Source organism: Oncorhynchus nerka, unplaced genomic scaffold, assembly GCF_034236695.1.
Source record: "Oncorhynchus nerka isolate Pitt River unplaced genomic scaffold, Oner_Uvic_2.0 unplaced_scaffold_3884, whole genome shotgun sequence".
NCBI classification, from domain to species: domain Eukaryota; kingdom Metazoa; phylum Chordata; class Actinopteri; order Salmoniformes; family Salmonidae; genus Oncorhynchus; species Oncorhynchus nerka.
Genome location: NW_027037413.1, coordinates 1 through 19,385, shown reverse-complemented (window position 1 = coordinate 19,385; position 19,385 = coordinate 1). Strand labels below are relative to the sequence as shown.

The following is a 19,385-nucleotide window of genomic DNA, read 5'->3' as shown; positions in this document are numbered from 1 at the left end:
ATACAGGGGGTACTAGTACAGTGTCAATGTGGAGGCTGTATACAGGAGGTACCAGTACAGAGTCAATGTGGAGGCTATATACAGGGGGTACAAGTACAGAGTCAATGTGGAGGCTATATACAGGGGGTACTGGTACAGAGTCAATGTGGAGGCTATATACAGGAGGTACCAGTACAGAGTCAATGTGGAGGCTATATACAGGAGGTACCAGTACAGAGTCAATGTGGAGGCTATATACAGGGGGTACCAGTACAGAGTCAATGTGGAGGCTATATACAGGACGTACCAGTACAGAGTCAATATGGAGGCTATATACAGGAGGTACCAGTACAGAGACAACGTGGAGGCTATATATAGGAGGTACCAGTACAGGGTCAATGTGAAGGTTTGCTCGTGTTTCTTGGCCCAAGTCTCTTCTTCTTTTGGTGTGCTTGAGTAGTGGTTTCTTTGCATCAATTCGACCACGAAGGCCTGATTCACACAGTCTCCTCTGAACAGTTGATATTGAGATGTGTCTTTTCATTCAACTCTGTGAAGCATTTATTTGGGCAGCAATTTCTGAGGCTGGTAACTCTAATGAACTTATCCTCTGCAGCAGAAGTAACTCTGGGTCTCAATAAAATGCAAATTAATTACTTAAAAATCATTCAATGTGATTTTCAGGATTTTTGATTTAGATTCCGTCTCTCACGGTTGAAGTGTATCTATGATAAAAATGACAGACCTCTACATGCTTTGTAAGTAGGAAAACCTGCAAAATCGGCAGTGTATCAAATACTTGTTTTCCCAACTGTATAGCCATATTATAAAGTATGAACAGGCTTGTTCGTTCACATGTCATGAATTCACTATGACATGATATTTGCATTACGACTTTTATTATGTAATAGATCATATGGGTTGAAAAGTGTTTTATTAGAAAAGTATGAAAATCAAATTAAATATTATTATTCACGTGCCGAATACAACCGGTGTAGACCTTAGTGAAATGCTTACTTACAAGCCCTTCACCAACAATGCAGTTAAGAAAAATACTTTAATTAAAACCTCTTCCTCCTACCCTCTACTTTTTTGAACATTCTGTTAAAAATCGCACAACATTTCAGCACCCTGCTACTCATGCCAGGAATATAGTATATGCATTTGCTTAGTCTGTATGGATAGAAAACACTCAGACGTTTATAAAACTGGTTAAATCACTGCTGTGGCTTTACCAGAACGGCATTTACATCGAAAAGCACAGGAAAAACTGATCACTGAAAATGGAAAAATATATCCATGCGCTACTTGAACCCATTGATAAAGGTGAACCACAATTAATTGACTGAGGTTGCAGTACCTACAGCTTCCACACGGTGTCTAGAGTCTTGTCATTTGCCTTCGAGTTTTTTCTTGGTCAAACACATGCAAGGCACCGTATTTCTTCAGGTCTAGGACCGGATATTTTGGTTGAGTTTCTAGCCGGACATTTTTCCAGACGGACAGCTAATGATTTTAACATCGCCTCCTGATGCTTATTAACGTTTACTAATACCTAAAGTTGCATTACAAAAGTATTTCGAAGTGTTTTGTGAAAGTTTATCGTCGACTTTTTGAATTTTAAAAAATGACGTTACGTTTTGAAAACGCTGTTTTTTTCGTTTATCACACAGTCTACATATAACGATATCTTGGCTTTATATGGACCGATTTAATCGAAATAAAGACCCAATAGTGTTTATGGGACATCTAGGAGTGCCAACAAAGAAGATGGTGAAAGGTAATGACTGTTTTCTATTTTATTGTGCGGTTTGTGTAACGCCGAAATGCTAATTATTTTGTTTACGTCCCCTGCGTGGCTTTTGTGTTGTAGTGTATTGGTGCATGCTATCAGATAATAGCTTCTCATGCTGTCGCCGAAAAGCATTTTAAAAATCTGACTTGTTGCCTGGATTCACAACGAGTGTAGCTTTAATTCGATACCCTGCATGTGTATTTTAATGAACGTTTGAGTTTTAACTAATACTATTAGCATTTAGCGTAGCGCATGTGCATTTCCAGAGCTCTAGTTGGGACGCAAGCGTCCCGAGTAGAAGCAAGAGGATGTATTAAGTTAAAAAAAATAGTTATGTTTGAAAAAAAATGATGAAATAAAAGTAACAAATAATTAAAGAGCAGCAGTAAAATAACAATAGCGAGGCAATGTGGAGGCTATTTACAGGGGGTACCGGTACAGAGTCCATGTGCCGGGGCACCGGTTAGTCAAGGTAAATGAGGCAATATGCACATGTAGGTAGAGTTAAAGTGACTACGCATAGATAATAAACAGAGAGTAGCAGCAGCGTAAAGGGGAGGGGGGGTGGGGGGCAGTCCCTCTGACACCGCCTGGTATAGAAGTCCTGAGTGGCAGGAAGCTTGGCCCTAGTGATGTACTGGGCCGTACGCACTGCCCTCTGTAGTGCCTTGCGGTCAGAGGCCGAGCAATTGCCAAACCAGGCAATGATGCAATCAGTCATGCTCTCGATGGTGCAGCTGTAGAACGTTTTGAGGATCTGAGGACCCATGACAAATATTTTCAGTATCCTGAGGGGGAATAGGTTTTGTCGTGCCCTTTTCACGACTGTCTTGGTGTGCTTGGACCATGATAGTTTGTTGTTGATGCGGACACCAAGGAACTTGAAGCGTTCAACCTGCTCCACTACAGCTCCGTCGATGAGAATGGGGCGTGCTTGGTCCTCCTTTTCCTGTAGTCCACAATCATCTCCTTTATCTTGATCACATTGAGGGAATGGTTGCTGTCCTGGCACCACACAACCAGGTCTCTGACCTCCTCCTTGTAGGCTTTCTTGTTGTTGTTGTCAGTGATCAGGCCTGATGACACTGTTGCGTCATCAGCGAACTTAATGATGGTGTGGGAGTCGTGTCTGGCCATGCAGTCATGAGTGAACAGGGAGTACAGGAGGGAGCTGAGCATGCACCCCTGAGGGGGCCCCTGTGGGATCAGCGTGGCAGATGTGTTGTTACTTACTCCTACCACCTGGGGGTGGCCCGTCAGGAAGTCCAGGATCCAGTTACCAGGTTCCTAAGCTTAGAGATGAGCTTTGAGGGCACTATGGTGTTGAAAGTGTAGCTGTAGTCAATGAATAGCATTCTCACCTTTTTTATTTTTTATCTAGGCAAGTCAGTTAAAGAACAAATTCTTATTTACAATGACAGCCTATGAAAGTGGGTTAACTTGTCACGAATCCCGCCGAAGATGGTGCCTCTTCCTGTTTGGGCGGCGCTCGGCGGTCGTCGTCGCCGGCCTACTAGCTGCCATCGATTCCCTTTCCTTTTTGTTTCTGTTAGTTGGGTCTAATTGGTAACACCTGTTTTGAGTTTAGTTTTGTTTGTAGGCTATTTAAGGGCACTAGGCCCGCTGGCTATTGTACGGGCTTGTTCTCTGTTTTATGGTATTGGTTTATTTTGTGGTCTCTATTTTTCCAGACAGTTTAGTCCTGTTTGTTTGGACGGGTTGTTTCATGGGCCCTTGTGTTTTACATGTCCGTTTTCGCTGTCTTTTGAATAAAGATCCACGTTCGGAACTAACCTGCTCTCTTCGCTTGACTCCTCCACCCACCATTCCTAGAAGCCGTAACACAACTGCCATGTTGACGGGTAGAAAGACAGATTTTTACCTTGTTAGCTCAGAGATTGGATCTAGCACCTTTACGGTTACTGGCACAATTTTCTAACCACTTGCCGCCTCTACAGTCATGGCCAAAAGTTTTGAGAATGACACAAATATTAATTTCCACAAAGTTTGCTGCTTCAGTGTCTTTAGATATTTTTGTCAGATGTCACTATGGAATAGTGAAGTAGCAGCGTGGGGGGTGGGGGTGGGGTGGGCAGTTCATAAGTGTCAAAGGCTTTTATTGACAATTACATGAAGTTGATGCAAAGAGTCAATATTTGCAGTGTTGACCCTTCTTTTTCAAGACCTCTGCAATCCACCCTGGCATGCTGTCAATTAACTTATGGGCCACATCCTGACTGATGGCAGCCCATTCTTGCATAATCAATGCTTGGAGTTTGTCAGAATTTGTGCGTTTTCGTTTGTCCACCCGCCACTTGAGGATTGAACACCAATGCTCAATTACAGTCTGGGAGTTTCCTGACCATGGACCCTAAATATCGATGTTTTGTTCCCCGAGCCACTTAGATATCACTTTTGCCTTATGGCAAGGTGCTCCATCATGCTGGAAAAGCCATTGTTCATCACCAAACTGTTCCTGGATAGTTGGGAGAAGTTGCTCTCGGAGGATGTGTTGGTACCATTCTTTATTCATGGCTGTGTTCTGAGTAAAAATTGAGAGTGAGCCCACTCCCTTGGCTGAGAAGCAACCCCATACTTGAATGGTCTCAGGATGCTTTACTGTTGGCATGACACAGGACTGATGGTAGAGCTCACCTTGTCTTCTCCGGACAAGCTTTTTTACGGATGCCCCAAACAATCGGAAATGGGATTCATGAGAGAAAATGACTTTACCCCAGTCCTCAGCTGTCCAATCCCTGTACCTTTTTTGCAAAATATCAATCTGTCCCTGATATTCTTCCTGGAGAGAAGTGGCTTCTCTCCTGCCCTTCTTCACAACAGGCCATCCTCCAAAAGTCTTCGCCTCACTGTGCGTGCAGATGCACTCACACCTGCCTGCTGCCCTCACACCTGCCTGCTGCCATTCCTGAGCAAGCTCTGTACTGATGGTGCCCCGATCCCGCAGCTGAATCAACTTTAGGAGCCGGTCCTGGAGCTTGCTGGACTTTCTTGGGCACCCTGAAGCCTTCTTCACAACAATTGAACCGCTCTCCTTGAAGTTCTTGATGATCCGATAAATGGTTTATTTTTGGTCAAATCTTACTGGCCACAATATCCTTGCCTGCAAAGCAATGATGACGGCACGTGTTTCCTTGCAGGTAACCATCGTTGACAGAGGAAGAACAATGATTCCAAGCACCACCCTCCCTTTGAAGCTTCCAGTCTGTTATTCTGGAAGAATTTGTTCTTAACTAGTTAAATAAAGGTAAAAAAATAAAATAAAAAATACAAAATTCGAACTCAATCAGCATGACAGAGTGATCTCCAGCTTTGTCCTCGTCAACACCCACACCTGTGTTAACGAGAGAATCACTGACATGATGTCAGCTGGTCCTTTTGTGGCAGGGCTGAAATGCAGTGGAAAAGTTTTTGGGGGATTCAGTTAATTTGAATGGCAAAGAGGGACTTTGCAATTAATTGCAATTCATCTGATCACTCTTCATAAGATTCTGGAGTATCTTCAAATTGCCGTCATACAAACGGAGGCAGCACACTTTGTGAAAATTAATATTTGTATCATTCTCAAAAAGTTTGGCCACGACTGTACATAGGTATTCCTTTGTCCAGATGTGAAAGGGCAGTGTTGAGTGCAATAGAGATTGTATCATTTGTGGATCTGTTGGGTGGTATGCAAATTAGAGTGGGTCCAGGGTTTATTGGATAATGGTGGGGTGTGAGCCATGACCAGCCTTTCAAAGCAATTGATGGCTACAGACGTGAGTCTCTGATCTGATGAAACCAAGATTAAACTCTTTGGCCTGAATGCCAAGCGTCAGGTCTGGAGGAAACCTGGCACCATCCCTACGGTGAAGAGTGGTGGTGGCAGCATCATGGTGTGGGGATGTTTTTCAGCGGCAGGGACTGGGAGACTAGTCAGGATCGAGGGAAAGATGAACGGAGCAAAGTACAGAGAGATAGTTGATGAAAACCTGCTCAAGAGCACTCAGGACCTCAGACTGGGGCAAAGGTTCATCTTCCAACAGGACAACGACCCTAAGCACACAGCGAAGACAACATAGAAGTGGCTTTGGGACAAGTCTCTGAATGTCCTTGAGTGGCTAAGCCAGAGCCCGGATTTGAACCCGATCGAACAACTCTGAAGAAAACCTGAAAATAGCTGCGCAGTGACACTCTCCATCCAACCTGACAGATCTTGAGAGGATCTGCAGAGAAGAATGGGAGAAACTCCACAAATACAGGGGTGCCAAGATTGTAGTGTTATACCCAAGGCGGCGTGAGGCTATAATCACTGCCAAAAGTGCTTCAACAAAGCACTGAGTTAAGGTTCTGAATACGTATTTAAATGTGATATTTCAGTTTAATATTTAAATGCATTTGCAAACATTTCTAAAATCCTGTTTTTGCTTCGTCATTATGGGGTGTTGTTGTGCAGATTCATGAGGAAAACCTCCCAATTGAATCAATTTTAGAATATTCCAGTAAATTCAGGAAGTAAACTGAAAATTCCAATTCTCTTCTATGGTTTTCAATGAGGAAAATGTGGAATTTGGTTTACTTTCTGAATTGACTGGAAATTAAATGGATTTGACTCCAACCCTGGTTTTACTACAAAGCTGTCAGCGTCATCATTTAGTCAATCGATGTTATAATGCATAAAGATCACAGATGTTCTTGTTCTCATTCAGAGTAAATTATTCTAATTGAATAAAACAGAATTAAACAAATAAAATGTATTATGTACCTGAATAACATCAACAACCTGGTTGATTCTCTGCTCAACAACACTGACTGTGAAACAATCTGGTTGATTCTCTGGTTGATTCTCTGCTCAACAACACTGATCGTGTCAAACTTTGTTTTGTATCCAGGCTGTCACTTCTGTCATCAGCTACTAACACCAGTGCTGCACCTTTGTCCTTGAGAGACTGGATGACGGCTTCCTGCTCCCTCTTCCATAGTGAGAACACTGATGGCTCAACATGGGCTTCCTGGTTATGAAAGAAAGTGTGGTGGTCAATGGTAGCCACTCCCATTGTTTGAAGCAGTTGTAGTCTTTGTTGGCATGTATCCAGAACCCAGAATGGTAGTAGAAAGGAGCCTGTTCCCCGCATGCTTCCTCACAATCATTGTCCGGATCGACCACTCACCCACCTGACCACAGGACCAGTATTGCTGTCTGATCTTCATTCCTACAGCCTTCATCTCTGTCCCTGGAGTCTCTTCACTGTCTGATCTTCATTCCTACAGCCTTCATCACCATCCCTGGAGTCTCTTCACTGTCTGATCTTCATTCCTACAGCCTTCATCTCTGTCCCTGGAGTCTCTTCACTGTCTGATCTTCATTCCTACAGCCTTCATCACCATCCCTGGAGTCTCTTCACTGTCTGATCTTCATTCCTACAGCATTCATCACCATCCCTGGAGTCTCTTCACTGTCTGATCTTCATTCCTACAGCCTTCATCGCCATCCCTGGAGTCTCTTCACTGTCTGATCTTCATTCCTACAGCCTTCATCTCCGTCCCTGGAGTCTCTTCACTGAGTAAGTAAAGATAGTATAAGAAACCTCTCCCATTCTACTTGTCTATTATCTTTGTTTAGAAATAGTCATTTGTGTGACCTACTGATTTTCCCTCCAATTTATTTTAAGGATTTAGAAATATTGAAATGGTAGAACGAGGAATGTCAGAGTCTGGAATATAAATATATACAGTTGGTTTACAATGTATATGATGGTGTGTCTAGACATTATGGACCGTATATGAATATAAAAGGTGTGTACAGCAGTAGTTATATAGGATGAGCCTTGACTAGAATACAGGGTGGAGTACTGGGTGTTAGACGGCTAGTAACAGTGACTAAAGTTCAGGGCAGGGTACTGGGCGGAGGCCGGCTAGAGGTGACTATTTAACAGTCTGATGACCTGGAGACGGACCACACATTAAGTATTGTGGTGGCAGAATCATGTTATGGGTATGCTTGTCACTGGCAGGGACTGGGGAGTTTATCAGGATCAAAAGAAATATGAAAGGAGCAAAGTGTAGACTTTGTATAGGCACCATACAGCCTTAACTGTGGAGTGACCCCATAAAATGGGATATCAGCCAACTTAGTGACAACCAAAGAACACAACTATGTATAGTTTACAAAATGAGTCTGGGTGATACATCACCCTCCATAACCAACCTATTGTGTGTATTGAACATTCATATTGGACAGCCTTACCTATAGAGTAGCACCACCACCCATCAGCCCATTCTCTTCTTGATGTCAAAGCTGCATTGTATTGTTGCTGTAGGAGTTTATGATTAATAATCCTATTTCAAGACACACTAAGATGTCACCATACTATTCATTTAAAGCCCCTCTGTCAGATATAAATCATCAGAGTGGGAAACCAACTGACATGGAAACAATGGAACAAATGTATCACTATCAGAGGGGTGTATTATGACATCAGATAGAACTACTCAGACATTCCAAATATCACTTGATTATCAGAGGGGTGAATTATGACATCATATAGAACTACTCAGACATTCCAAATCAGGCTTCATCCACATCATGAAGGTGGATATTGATCCAACCATTTCAAAAGTAATGATGGAAACAGGATATGCCTGAACAATTTTATAAATGGTGACAGACGATTTGTTACTTCGTTTGACAATTTGTTTGTCTTTTTGTGTCAGTAAAAATGCCTAAGCGAGAAATGGCTGTGGAAACTCCTTAATGATAACAATCACATCTTAGTTAACTTGGAGTCACATGATGATATGTTGTGTGGTCCTCCCACTATGACTTGAGAAACCATGTAGTTTATTAGGCTACAGATGAAATAAGTTATGAACTTCACAGGGTGGTGAAAGTGCATGTGATGAGCTTGATGCTCCTTTCCAATACATTTTGAGGTTCTTATTCTGGTGACATGATGATCGATGCTTGGTTGAAAACGTCATTTCCGGTCACAACTTGCAGGCTTGTTTTCAAGTTGCTGTGCGTTTTGTTGCCAACCTATTTTGCTACCTGACAACTTTACGGTTTTCACTTTTTAATTACCGTTCATATATTTATTTATTTTTTCCTCAACTTTTTCACTCCGGACTCTTTATCTGGACACGATTCGTCAGGACCTCCAACAGCCGAAGCTAAGTAGTAACATTAACATGATGCCTTCTAATTGCAGCCGCTGTACTCGCCTTACAGACGCTGTTTCATCCTTTCCTACACTGAAATTACCCTTGCCTAACGATTGCGTCTGAAGCTGGGCTTGCAGCACAGCTTCAGACGCAATCGTTAGGCAAGGGTAATTTCAGTGTAGGAAAGGATGAAACAGCGTCTGTGCCACCAGTAAGTACAGATAGTAGTATAAATCCCCTGGCACAGTCCCCGCAGCCGGACAACTTTCTCACGGTTTCTGGAAGGAAATGCTGTAGGAACGCTCAACCGGTGTTGCTCAATCAGCCGACAGAAACTTTCAACCGGTTTTCCCCATTAAGCAGCGGGTCGGAGTCAGAGGCCGATTCTTCTCTGGTCTCTACTCCTCCAGTTACGGGGTCTGAGACGCCGAAGCTTCCCACCATTAGCTCTGACAAATTGAAAACTCTAGTCATTGGCGACTCCATTACCCGCAGTATTAGACTTAAAGCGAATCATCCAGCGATCATGTACACTGTTTACCCGGGGGCAGGGCTACCAACGTTAAGGCTAATCTGAAGATGGTGCTGGCTAAAGCTAAAACTGGCGAGTGTAGAGAGTATAGAGATATTGTTATCCACGTCGGCACCAACGATGTTAGGATGAAACAGTCAGAGATCACCAAGCGCAACATAGCTTCTGCGTGCATATCAGCTAGAAAGATGTGTCGGCATCGAGTAATTGTCTCTGGCCCCCTCCCAGTTAGGGGGATTGATGAGCTCTACAGCAGTCTCACAACTCAATCGCTGGTTGAAAACTGTTTTCTGCCCCTCCCAAAAGATAGAATTTGTAGATAATTGGCCCTCTTTCTGGGACTCACCCACAAACAGGACCAAACCTGACCTGCTGAGGACTGACGGACTCCATCCTAGCTGGAGGGGTGCTCTCATCTTATCTACCAACATAGACAGGGCTCTAACTCCTCTAGCTCCACAATGAAATAGGGTGGAGGCCAGGCAGCAGGCTGTTAGCCAGCCTGCCAGCATAGTGGAGTCTGCCACTAGCACAGTCAGTGTAGTCAGCTCAGCTATCACCATTGAGACCGTGTCTGTGCCTCGACCTAGGTTGGGCAAAACTAAACATGGCGGTGTTCGCCTTAGCAATCTCACTAGGATAAAGACCACCTCCATTCCTGTCATTACATGATACCTCACATCTCAAAATAGGGCTACTTAATGTTAGATCCCTTACTTCAAAGGCAATTATAGTCAATGAACTAATCACTGATCATAATCTTGATGTGATTGGCCTGACTGAAACATGGCTTAAGCCTGATGAATTTACCGTTTTAAATGAGGCCTCACCTCCTGGCTACACTAGTGACCATATCCCCCGTGCATCCCGCAAAGGCGGAGGTGTTGCTAACATTTACGATAGCAAATTTCAATTTACAAAAAAAAAATGACGTTTTCGTCTTTTGAGCTTCTGGTCATGAAATCTATGCAGCCTACTCAATCACTTTTTATAGCTACTGTTTACAGGCCTCCTGGGCCATATACAGCGTTTCTCACTGAGTTCCCTGAATTCCTATCGGACCTTGTAGTCATAGCAGATAATATTCTAATCTTTGGTGACTTTAATATTCACATGGAAAAGTCCACAGACTCACTCCAAAAGGCTTTCGGAGCCATCATTGACTCAGTGGGTTTTGTCCAACATGTCTCTGGACCCACTCACTGTCACAGTCATACGCTGGACCTAGTTTTGTCCCATGGAATAAATGTTGTGGATCTTAATGTTTTTCCTCATAATCCTGGACTATCAGACCACCATTTTATTACGTTTGCAATTGCAACAAATAATCTGCTCAGACCCCAACCAAGGAACATCAAAAGTCGTGCTATAAATTCACAGACAACACAAAGATTCCTTGATGCCCTTCCAGACTCCCTCTGCCTACCCAAGGACGCCAGAGGACAAAAATCAGTTAACCACCTAACTGAGGATCTCAATTTAACCTTGCGCAATACCCTAGATGCAGTTGCACCCCTAAAAACTAAAAAAAATTCTCATAAGAAACTAGCTCCCTGGTACACAGAAAATACCTGAGCTCTGAAGCAAGCTTCCAGAAAATTGGAACGGAAATGGCACCACACCAAACTGGAAGTCTTCCGACTAGCTTGGAAGGACGGTACCCGAAGAGCCCTTACTGCTGCTCGATCATCCTATTTTTCTAACTTAATTGAGGAAAATAAGAACAATCCGAAATTCCTTTTTGATACTGTCGCAAAGCTAACTAAAAAGCAGCATTCCCCAAGGAAGGATGACTTTCACTTTAGCAGTGATAAATTCATGAACTTCTTTGAGGAAAAGATTATGATTATTAGAAAGCAAATTACGGACTCCTCTTTAAACCTGCGTATTCCTCCAAACCTCAGTTGTCCTGAGTCTGCACAACTCTGCCAGGACCTAGGATCAAGAGAGACGCTCAAGTGTTTTAGTACTATATCTCTTGACACAATGATGAAAATAATCATGGCCTCTAAACCTTCAAGCTGCATACTGGACCCTATTCCAACTAAACTACTGAAAGAGCTGCTTCCTGTGCTTGGCCCTCCTATGTTGAACATAATAAACGGCTCTCTATCCACCAGATGTGTACCAAACTCACTAAAAGTGGCAGTAATAAAGCCTCTCTTGAAAAAGCCAAACCTTGACCCAGAAAATATAAAAAACTATCGGCCTATATCGAATCTTCCATTCCTCTCAAAAATTTTAGAGAAGGCTGTTGCGCAGCAACTCACTGCCTTCCTGAAGACAAACAATGTATACGAAATGCTTCAGTCTGGTTTTAGACCCCATCATAGCACTGAGACGGCACTTGTGAAGGTGGTAAATGACATTTTAATGGCATCGGACCGAGGCTCTGCATCTGTCCTCGTGCTCCTAGACCTTAGTGCTGCTTTTGATACCATCGATCACCACATTCTTTTGGAGAGATTGGAAACCCAAATTGGTCTACACATGTTCTGGCCTGGTTTAGATCTTATCTGTCGGAAAGATATCAGTTTGTCTCTGTGAATGGTTTGTCCTCTGACAAATCAACTGTAAATTTCGGTGTTCCTCAAGGTTCCGTTTTAGGACCACTATTGTTTTCACTATATATTTTACCTCTTGGGGATGTTATTCGAAAACATAATGTAAACTTTCACTGCTATGCGGATGACACACAGCTGTACATTTCAATGAAACATGGTGAAGCCACAAAATTGCCCAAGCTAGAAGCATGTGTTTCAGACATAAGGAAGTGGATGGCTGCAAACTTTCTACTATTAAACTCGGACAAAACAGAGATGCTTGTTCTAGGTCCCAAGAAACAAAGAGATCTTCTGTTGAATCTGACAATTAATCTTAATGGTTGTAGTCGTCTCAAATAAAACTGTGAAGGACCTCGGCGTTACTCTGGACCCTGATCTCTCTTTTGAAGAACATATCAAGACCATTTCGAGGACAGCTTTTTTCCATCTACGTAACATTGCAAAAAAAAAAAAGAAACTTTCTGTCCAAAAATGACGCAGAAAAATTAATCCATGCTTTTGTCACTTCTAGGTTAGACTACTGCAATGCTCTATTTTCCGGCTACCCGGATAAAGCACTAAATAAACTTCAGTTAGTGCTAAATACGGCTGCTAGAATCCTGACTAGAACCAAAAAATTTGATCATATTACTCCAGTGCTAGACTCTCTACACTGGCTTCCTGTCAAAGCAAGGGCTGATTTCAAGGTTTTGCTCTGGAGCAACGAACCGCCCTTGCTGTCTCTGCCTGGCCGGTCCCCCTCTTTCCACTGGGATTCTCTGCCTCTAACCCTATTACAGGGGCTGAGTCACTGGCTTACTGGGGCTCTCTCATGCCGTCCCTGGAGGGGGTGTGCGTCACCTGAGTGGGTTGATTCACTGTTGTGGTCATCCTGTCTGGGTTGGCGCCCCCCTTGGGTTGTGCCATGGCGGAGATCTTTGTGGGCTATACTCAGCCTTGTCTCAGGATGGTAAGTTGGTGGTTGAAGATATCCCTCTAGTGGTGTGGGGCTGTGCTTTGGCAAAGTGGGTGGGGTTATATCCTTCCTGTTTGGCCCTGTCCGGGGGTGTCCTCGGATGGGGCCACAGTGTCTCCTAACCCCTCCTGTCTCAGCCTCCAGTATTTATGCTGCAGTAGTTTATGTGTCGGGGGGCTGGGGTCAGTTTGTTATATCTGGAGTACTTCTCCTGTCCTATTCGGTGTCCTGTGTGAATCTAAGTGTGCGTTCTCTAATTCTCTCCTTCTCTCTTTCTTTCTCTCTCTCGGAGGACCTGAGCCCTAGGACCATGCCCCAGGACTACCAGACATGACTCCTTGCTGTCCCCAGTCCACGCTGCTGTTCCAGTTTCAACTGACCTGAGCCCTAGGACCATGCCCCAGGACTACCTGACATGATGACTCCTTGCTGTCCCCAGTCCACCTGGCCATGCTGCTGTTCCAGTTTCAACTGACCTGAGCCCTAGGACCATGCCCCAGGACTACCTGACATGATGACTCCTTGCTGTCCCCAGTCCACCTGGCCATGCTGCTGCTCCAGTTTCAACTTCCACCTGACTGTGCTGCTGCTCCAGTTTCAACTGTTCTGCCTTATTATTATTCAACCATGCTGGTCATTTATGAACATTTGAACATCTTGGCCATGTTCTGTTATAATCTCCACCCGGCACAGCCAGAAGAGGACTGGCCACCCCACATAGCCTGGTTCCTCTCTAGGTTTCTTCCTAGGTTTTGGCCTTTCTAGGGAGTTTTTCCTAGCCACCGTGCTTCTACACCTGCATTGCTTGCTGTTTGGGGTTTTAGGCTGGGTTTCTGTACAGCACTTTGAGATATCAGCTGATGTACGAAGGGCTATATAAATAGATTTGATTTGGTTGCCATTTGACAAATAAAATAATAATCTCATCATTCGGGTAACAACGTTTATTCAACCAGTGGGAGGTTTGTAAATGCCACCAGGAAAGTCGAAAGAGGAACTCTTCATTGAGACAATAATACACAGCAATCTGTGGGAGAGTTGTGGTGGATATTATAAAATAAGGATCTGCTGGAGTCCAAGTCAAACCAAGATTCTTTATTTCTGAGCTCACAGAGAATAACAGAGTTACACAGTGCAGTGGAGACAGTCTGAATTCCTGAAGCATTGAGTGATTAGCACATATCTTTATAGTTTCCTGTTCCTGGGAGGGACTTTATTCATACAAGGATGCAGGTGCAGCTGGTTTGCAACACAGAATGATAGTCCCAAGAACAGGAGCTTATAATAGGACAGTTTCACAAGGTTAGTCACATACTCAGTTATGTGGACACACAAACAATTAACATTTTCATTTAATTAAATCATCAGTGGGCCAACAATGCAGATGTCAACAATGGAACAAATGCATCACATCCAAATATCACTTGATTATCTGTAGTGCTGGAGGAATGACACCCAGATAAACACACAAAGAGTTTAAAAAAAGGACAATTTAAAACAAGGAACCTGATCTTCTTTATATTCAAACTGACAGACTCCATATTCACTTCATGTTTTCTAATAAAAACAAACAAATATATGTTTGAGTATACCCTGTACCATTTAATTTCATATGGTAAAGACAGGTAAACACATTGTCAGTCAACAATATAAGACAACGGGAGCACTGTGTATGTTCTCTGATGCATTTTAAGTCAATGTGATGTGAAATATCAACATACACGCCAAGAGAAGTAATTTCTCTCTCCTGTCTCTAATTTCTCTGTCCTGTGTGGATTCTCTAATGACGTTTAAATCACTGTTATGAGTAATATGTTTTCCCACAGTCTGAGCTTTCCTAAGCCTTCTACTCTGTGTGCAGTCTAATGTGTTCTTTCAGGCTTCCTAAATGGGCAAAAGCTTTGCACCCTGGGAGGAGTGGTAAGGCTTCTGCCCTGTGTGTATTCTCTCATGTTGGTTCAGGCATGCTTTCCGGTTGAAACTCTTTCCACACTGGGAGCAGTGGTAAGGCTTCTTTCCTGTGTGTATTCTCTCATGTAGTTTCAGCGCCCCCGACTGGTTGAAACACTTTCCACATTGGGAGCAGTGGTAAGTCTTCTCTCCTGTGTGTATTCTCTCATGCCGTTTCAGCTCCCCCGACTGGTTGAAACACTTTCCACATTGGGAGCAGTGGTAAGGCTTCTCTCCTGTGTGTATTCTCTCATGTTGTTTCAGGTTTACTCTTTGGTTGAAACACTTTCCACATTGGGAGCGGTGGTAAGGCTTCTCTCCTGTGTGTATTCTCTCATGAGCTTTCAGGTTTGCTTTCCGGTTGAAACACTTTCCACATTGGGAGCAGTGGTAAGGCTTCTCCCCTGTGTGTATTCTCTCCTGCCGTTTCAGCTCCCCCGACTGGTTGAAACACTTTCCACATTGGGAGCAGTGGTAAGGCTTCTCTCCTGTGTGTATTCTCTCATGCTGTTTCAGGTTTACTCTTTGGTTGAAACACTTTCCACATTGGGAGCAGTGGTAAGCCTTCTCTCCTGTGTGTATTCTCTCATGAGCTTTCAGGTTTGCTTTCCGGTTGAAACTCTTTCCACACTGGTAAGGCTTCTCCCCTGTGTGCATTTTCTCATGTTGTTTCAGGTCCCATAACCGGTTACAACCCTTTCTACAGTGGAAGCACTGGTGTTGTCTTGCTAGTTTGGACGTCCCTGGCTTTGGTTCCTCCGAGTCTGGCCTTTCTCCTGCCAAAGATAGTGTTATTTTTAAATAGAGACCCGAATGAAACCACATAATAAAACAACCTTGCTACGAGAGTAAATCCCAAATCAAATCTCTCAATAACCTGAGGCCAGTTTTAACAATCTTAGTGTGATATTAAAACAAATGTAGAGCTTCCTGGTAATTACTGATATGTTTACATTACTTATTTTATTCATCCTGTTTTACAAGTCAGAACACAAAAACCTGGACAGTTCTAGGCCACTGAAGACACAGACGTCGCTGGATTCCAATTGAACAGGTGGTTCTAAATATATAACTTTCATAGCTGTATGATACAGAATGTGACCTACACACTTCCTTAAACATAAAATAACTAAAGAAGTCATTTTGTGTGGAAGTCCAAAACTTGTTTTTACGTCGAAGATACAAAGCACATCAGTAACATCTCCCCGTTGTTGAAAGGGTTCGACACATTGCTGTTTAAATGGACCAATTTCTTATTTAGACATTCACAGATTTTCAACATTTTGATTATCGCTGATGTCATATTTTGGGTAAATGTTCCTAAAACTGATAGTAACAACAAAAAACTAAAATATAAACGCAACATGTAAAATGTTGGATGTTTCATGAGCATCACTGTTAGTCAACATTTATTCTTTGCCAAGATAATCCATCCACCTGACAGTGTGGCATATCAAGAAGCTGATTGAACAGCTTGGTTATTACACAGGTGCACCTTGTACTGGGGATAATAAAAGGCAACTCGAAAATGTGCAGTTTGTTCACACAACAATGCCACAGGTCTCTGAGGGAGCGGGCAATTGGCATGCTGATTGCAGGAATGTCCACTGGAGCTGTTAGGAAATTTAATGTACAGTCAAAAGGTTGGACTCACCTACTCATTCAAGGGTTTTTCTTTATTTTTACTATTTTCTACATTGTAGAATAATAAAGACATCAAAATGATTAAAAAACACATGGAATCATGTAGTAACCACAAGTGTTAAATCAAAATATATATTTTATTCTTCAAAAGTTGCCACCCTTGCTTTCTCTCAACCAGCTTCACCTGGAATCCTTTTCCAACAGTCTTGTAGGCATTCCCACATATGCCGAGAACTTGTAGGCCGCTTTCCCTTTACCTCTGCGATCCAACTCATCCCAAACCATCTTGATACAATACATTAGATTCAAAGGTACCAAAAAGTACAGTAAAAAGTACTTCCATCTCTGGAAATGTGGACCAAAAAAAAAAAAGATAAAATAAAAACGTGGGGGATTGTGTCTGGGGATTGTGTAGGCCAGGTCATCTGATGCAGCACTACATCACTCTCCTACTTGATCAAATAGCTCTTACACAGCCTGGAGGTGTGTTGGGTCATTGTCCTGTTGAAAAACAAATGACAGTGGGACTAAGCCCAAACCAGATGGGATGGCATATAGCTGTAGAATGCTGTGGAAGCCATGCTGGTTAAGTGTGACTTTGATTTATTTATTCATGACATTGTCAACAGCAAAGCACCCACACACCATCACATCTCCTCCTCCATGCTTCACGGTGGGAACCACACATGCGGAGATAATCTGTTCATTTACTCCTCGTCTCACAAAGACATGACGCTCGGGTCCAAAAATCTCAAATTTGGACACATCAGACCTAAGGACAGATATCCACCGGTCTAATGTCCATTGCTCGTGTTTCTTGGCCCAAGCAAGTCTCTTCTTCTTATTGGTGTCCTTTAGTAGTGGTTTCCTTGCAGCAATTGGACCATGAAGGCCTGATTCACGCAGTCTCCTCTGAACCGATGATGTTGAGATGTGTCTGTTACTTGAACTTTGTGAAGCATTTATTTGGGCTGCAATTTCTAAGGCTGGTAACTCTACTGAACTTTTGCATCAGAAGTAACTCTGGATCTTCCATTCTTGTGGTGGTCCTTAAAGTAATGATGGACTGTTGCTTCTCTTTGCTTATTTGAGCTGTTCTTGACATAATATGGACTTCGTCTTTTACCCAATAGGGCTATCTTCTGTATACCACCCCTACCTTGTCACAACACAACTGATTGGTTCAAACACATTAACACCTGTTATGGCTAGGGATTCCGCTAGCGGAACATTTCGACAACATCCGGTGAAATTGCAGAGTGCAAAATATATATATTTTTTATTAGAAAAATTTAACTTTCATGCTCCATAATGTTTCATCATTAGATGCTACAGTCCTCCTTTAAGACTCCATAATGTTTCATCATTAGATGCTACAGTCCTCCTTTAAGACTCTATAATGTTTCATCATTAGATGCTACAAGGCTCCTTTAAGACTCCATAATGTTTCATCATTTAGACTCCATAATGTTTCATCATTAGTCCAGTCCTCCTTTAAGACTCCATAATGTTTCATCATTAGGTGCTACAGTCCTCCTTTAAGACTCCATAATGTTTCATCATTAGATGCTACAGTCCTCCTTTAAGACTCCATAATGTTTCATCATTAGATGCTACAGTCCTCCTTTAAGACTCCATAATGTTTCATCATTAGATGCTACAGTCCTCCTTTAAGACTCCATAATGTTTCATCATTAGATGCTACAGTCCTCCTTTAAGAATCCATAATGTTTCATCATTAGATGCTACAGGCCTCCTTTAAGACTCCATAATGTTTCATCATTAGATGCTACAGTCCTCCTTTAAGACTCCATAATGTTTCATCATTAGATGCTACAGTCCTCCTTTAAGACTCCATAATGTTTCATCATTAGATGCTACAGTCCTTTAAGAATCCATAATGTTTCATCATTAGGTGCTACAGTCCTCCTTTAATACTCCATCATGTTTAGAATGTGTCTGGAAGCGCTACTCTATCTATTCTATTCTCATCCTTTCGGATTTAATAATATTTAGTAATAATAATAACAATGTTATAATAGGTAATAACCAACTTTAATAACTAGTGTTAATACCTGCCTGGCGCACCAACAAAATATTTCTTTAGCCCCCTCTAACAATACCGCTACAGAATTAGCATAGTAGGCCATGTAACATAACCTGTAGTGACACCCAGCCCGTGAACGGGACCATTATCATCATCTGACACTAATTAGCATAACGCAACGGACATAAATCTTCCTAGAAAATATTCCTATTCATGAAAATCACAAGTGAAATATATTGGAACATAGCTTAGCCTTTTGTTAATCACCCTGTCATCTCAGATTTTCAAAATATGCTTTACAGCCAACGCTAGACAAACATCTGTGTAAGTTTATCATAGCCTAGCATAGCATTATGCCTTGCTAGCAGCAGGCAAACTTGTCACGGAAATCAGAAAAGCAATCAAATTAAATCGTTTACCTCTGATGAACTTCAAATGTTTTCCCTCACGAGACTCCCAGGTAGACAGCCAAAGTTCATTTTATCCCAAAAGATACTTTTTTATAGGCGAAATAGCTCTGTTTGTTCTTCACATTTGGCTGAGAAATCACCCGGAAATTGCGGATACAACTCCGAAAAATATTCCAAATTAGCTCCACAGGGCACACACTTTCTAGTAGGCTTAAATTAAAGACAAGGAAAATAGGAATGGCAATATCGGCCGCTATTATCCTCAATTTTCCATCCACGTTGTCAGACACCAGTGACTTGTCATTGTTGATTTTATTTGCGCAAAATTTCATTGAAGATGCTCCACAGCTT

General features: G+C 42.5%; 1 protein-coding gene across 1 annotated transcript; it reads right to left on the bottom strand.

The window, feature by feature from the left end:
- Positions 1-14,867: 14,867 nt before the first annotated feature.
- Positions 14,868-15,590, bottom strand: LOC135566640 (zinc finger protein 502-like). Its single transcript, XM_065014309.1, has one exon. The coding sequence runs from the start codon at positions 15,588-15,590 to the stop codon at positions 14,868-14,870; it is 723 nt and encodes a 240-aa protein (XP_064870381.1).
- Between the last annotated feature and the right edge of the window lie 3,795 nt (positions 15,591-19,385).

Excerpts from the sequence above, each read along its gene's own strand:
- LOC135566640 (XM_065014309.1), bottom strand. The coding sequence starts at position 15,590 with ATGCACACAGGGGAGAAGCCTTACCAGTGTGGAAAGAGTTTCAACCGG.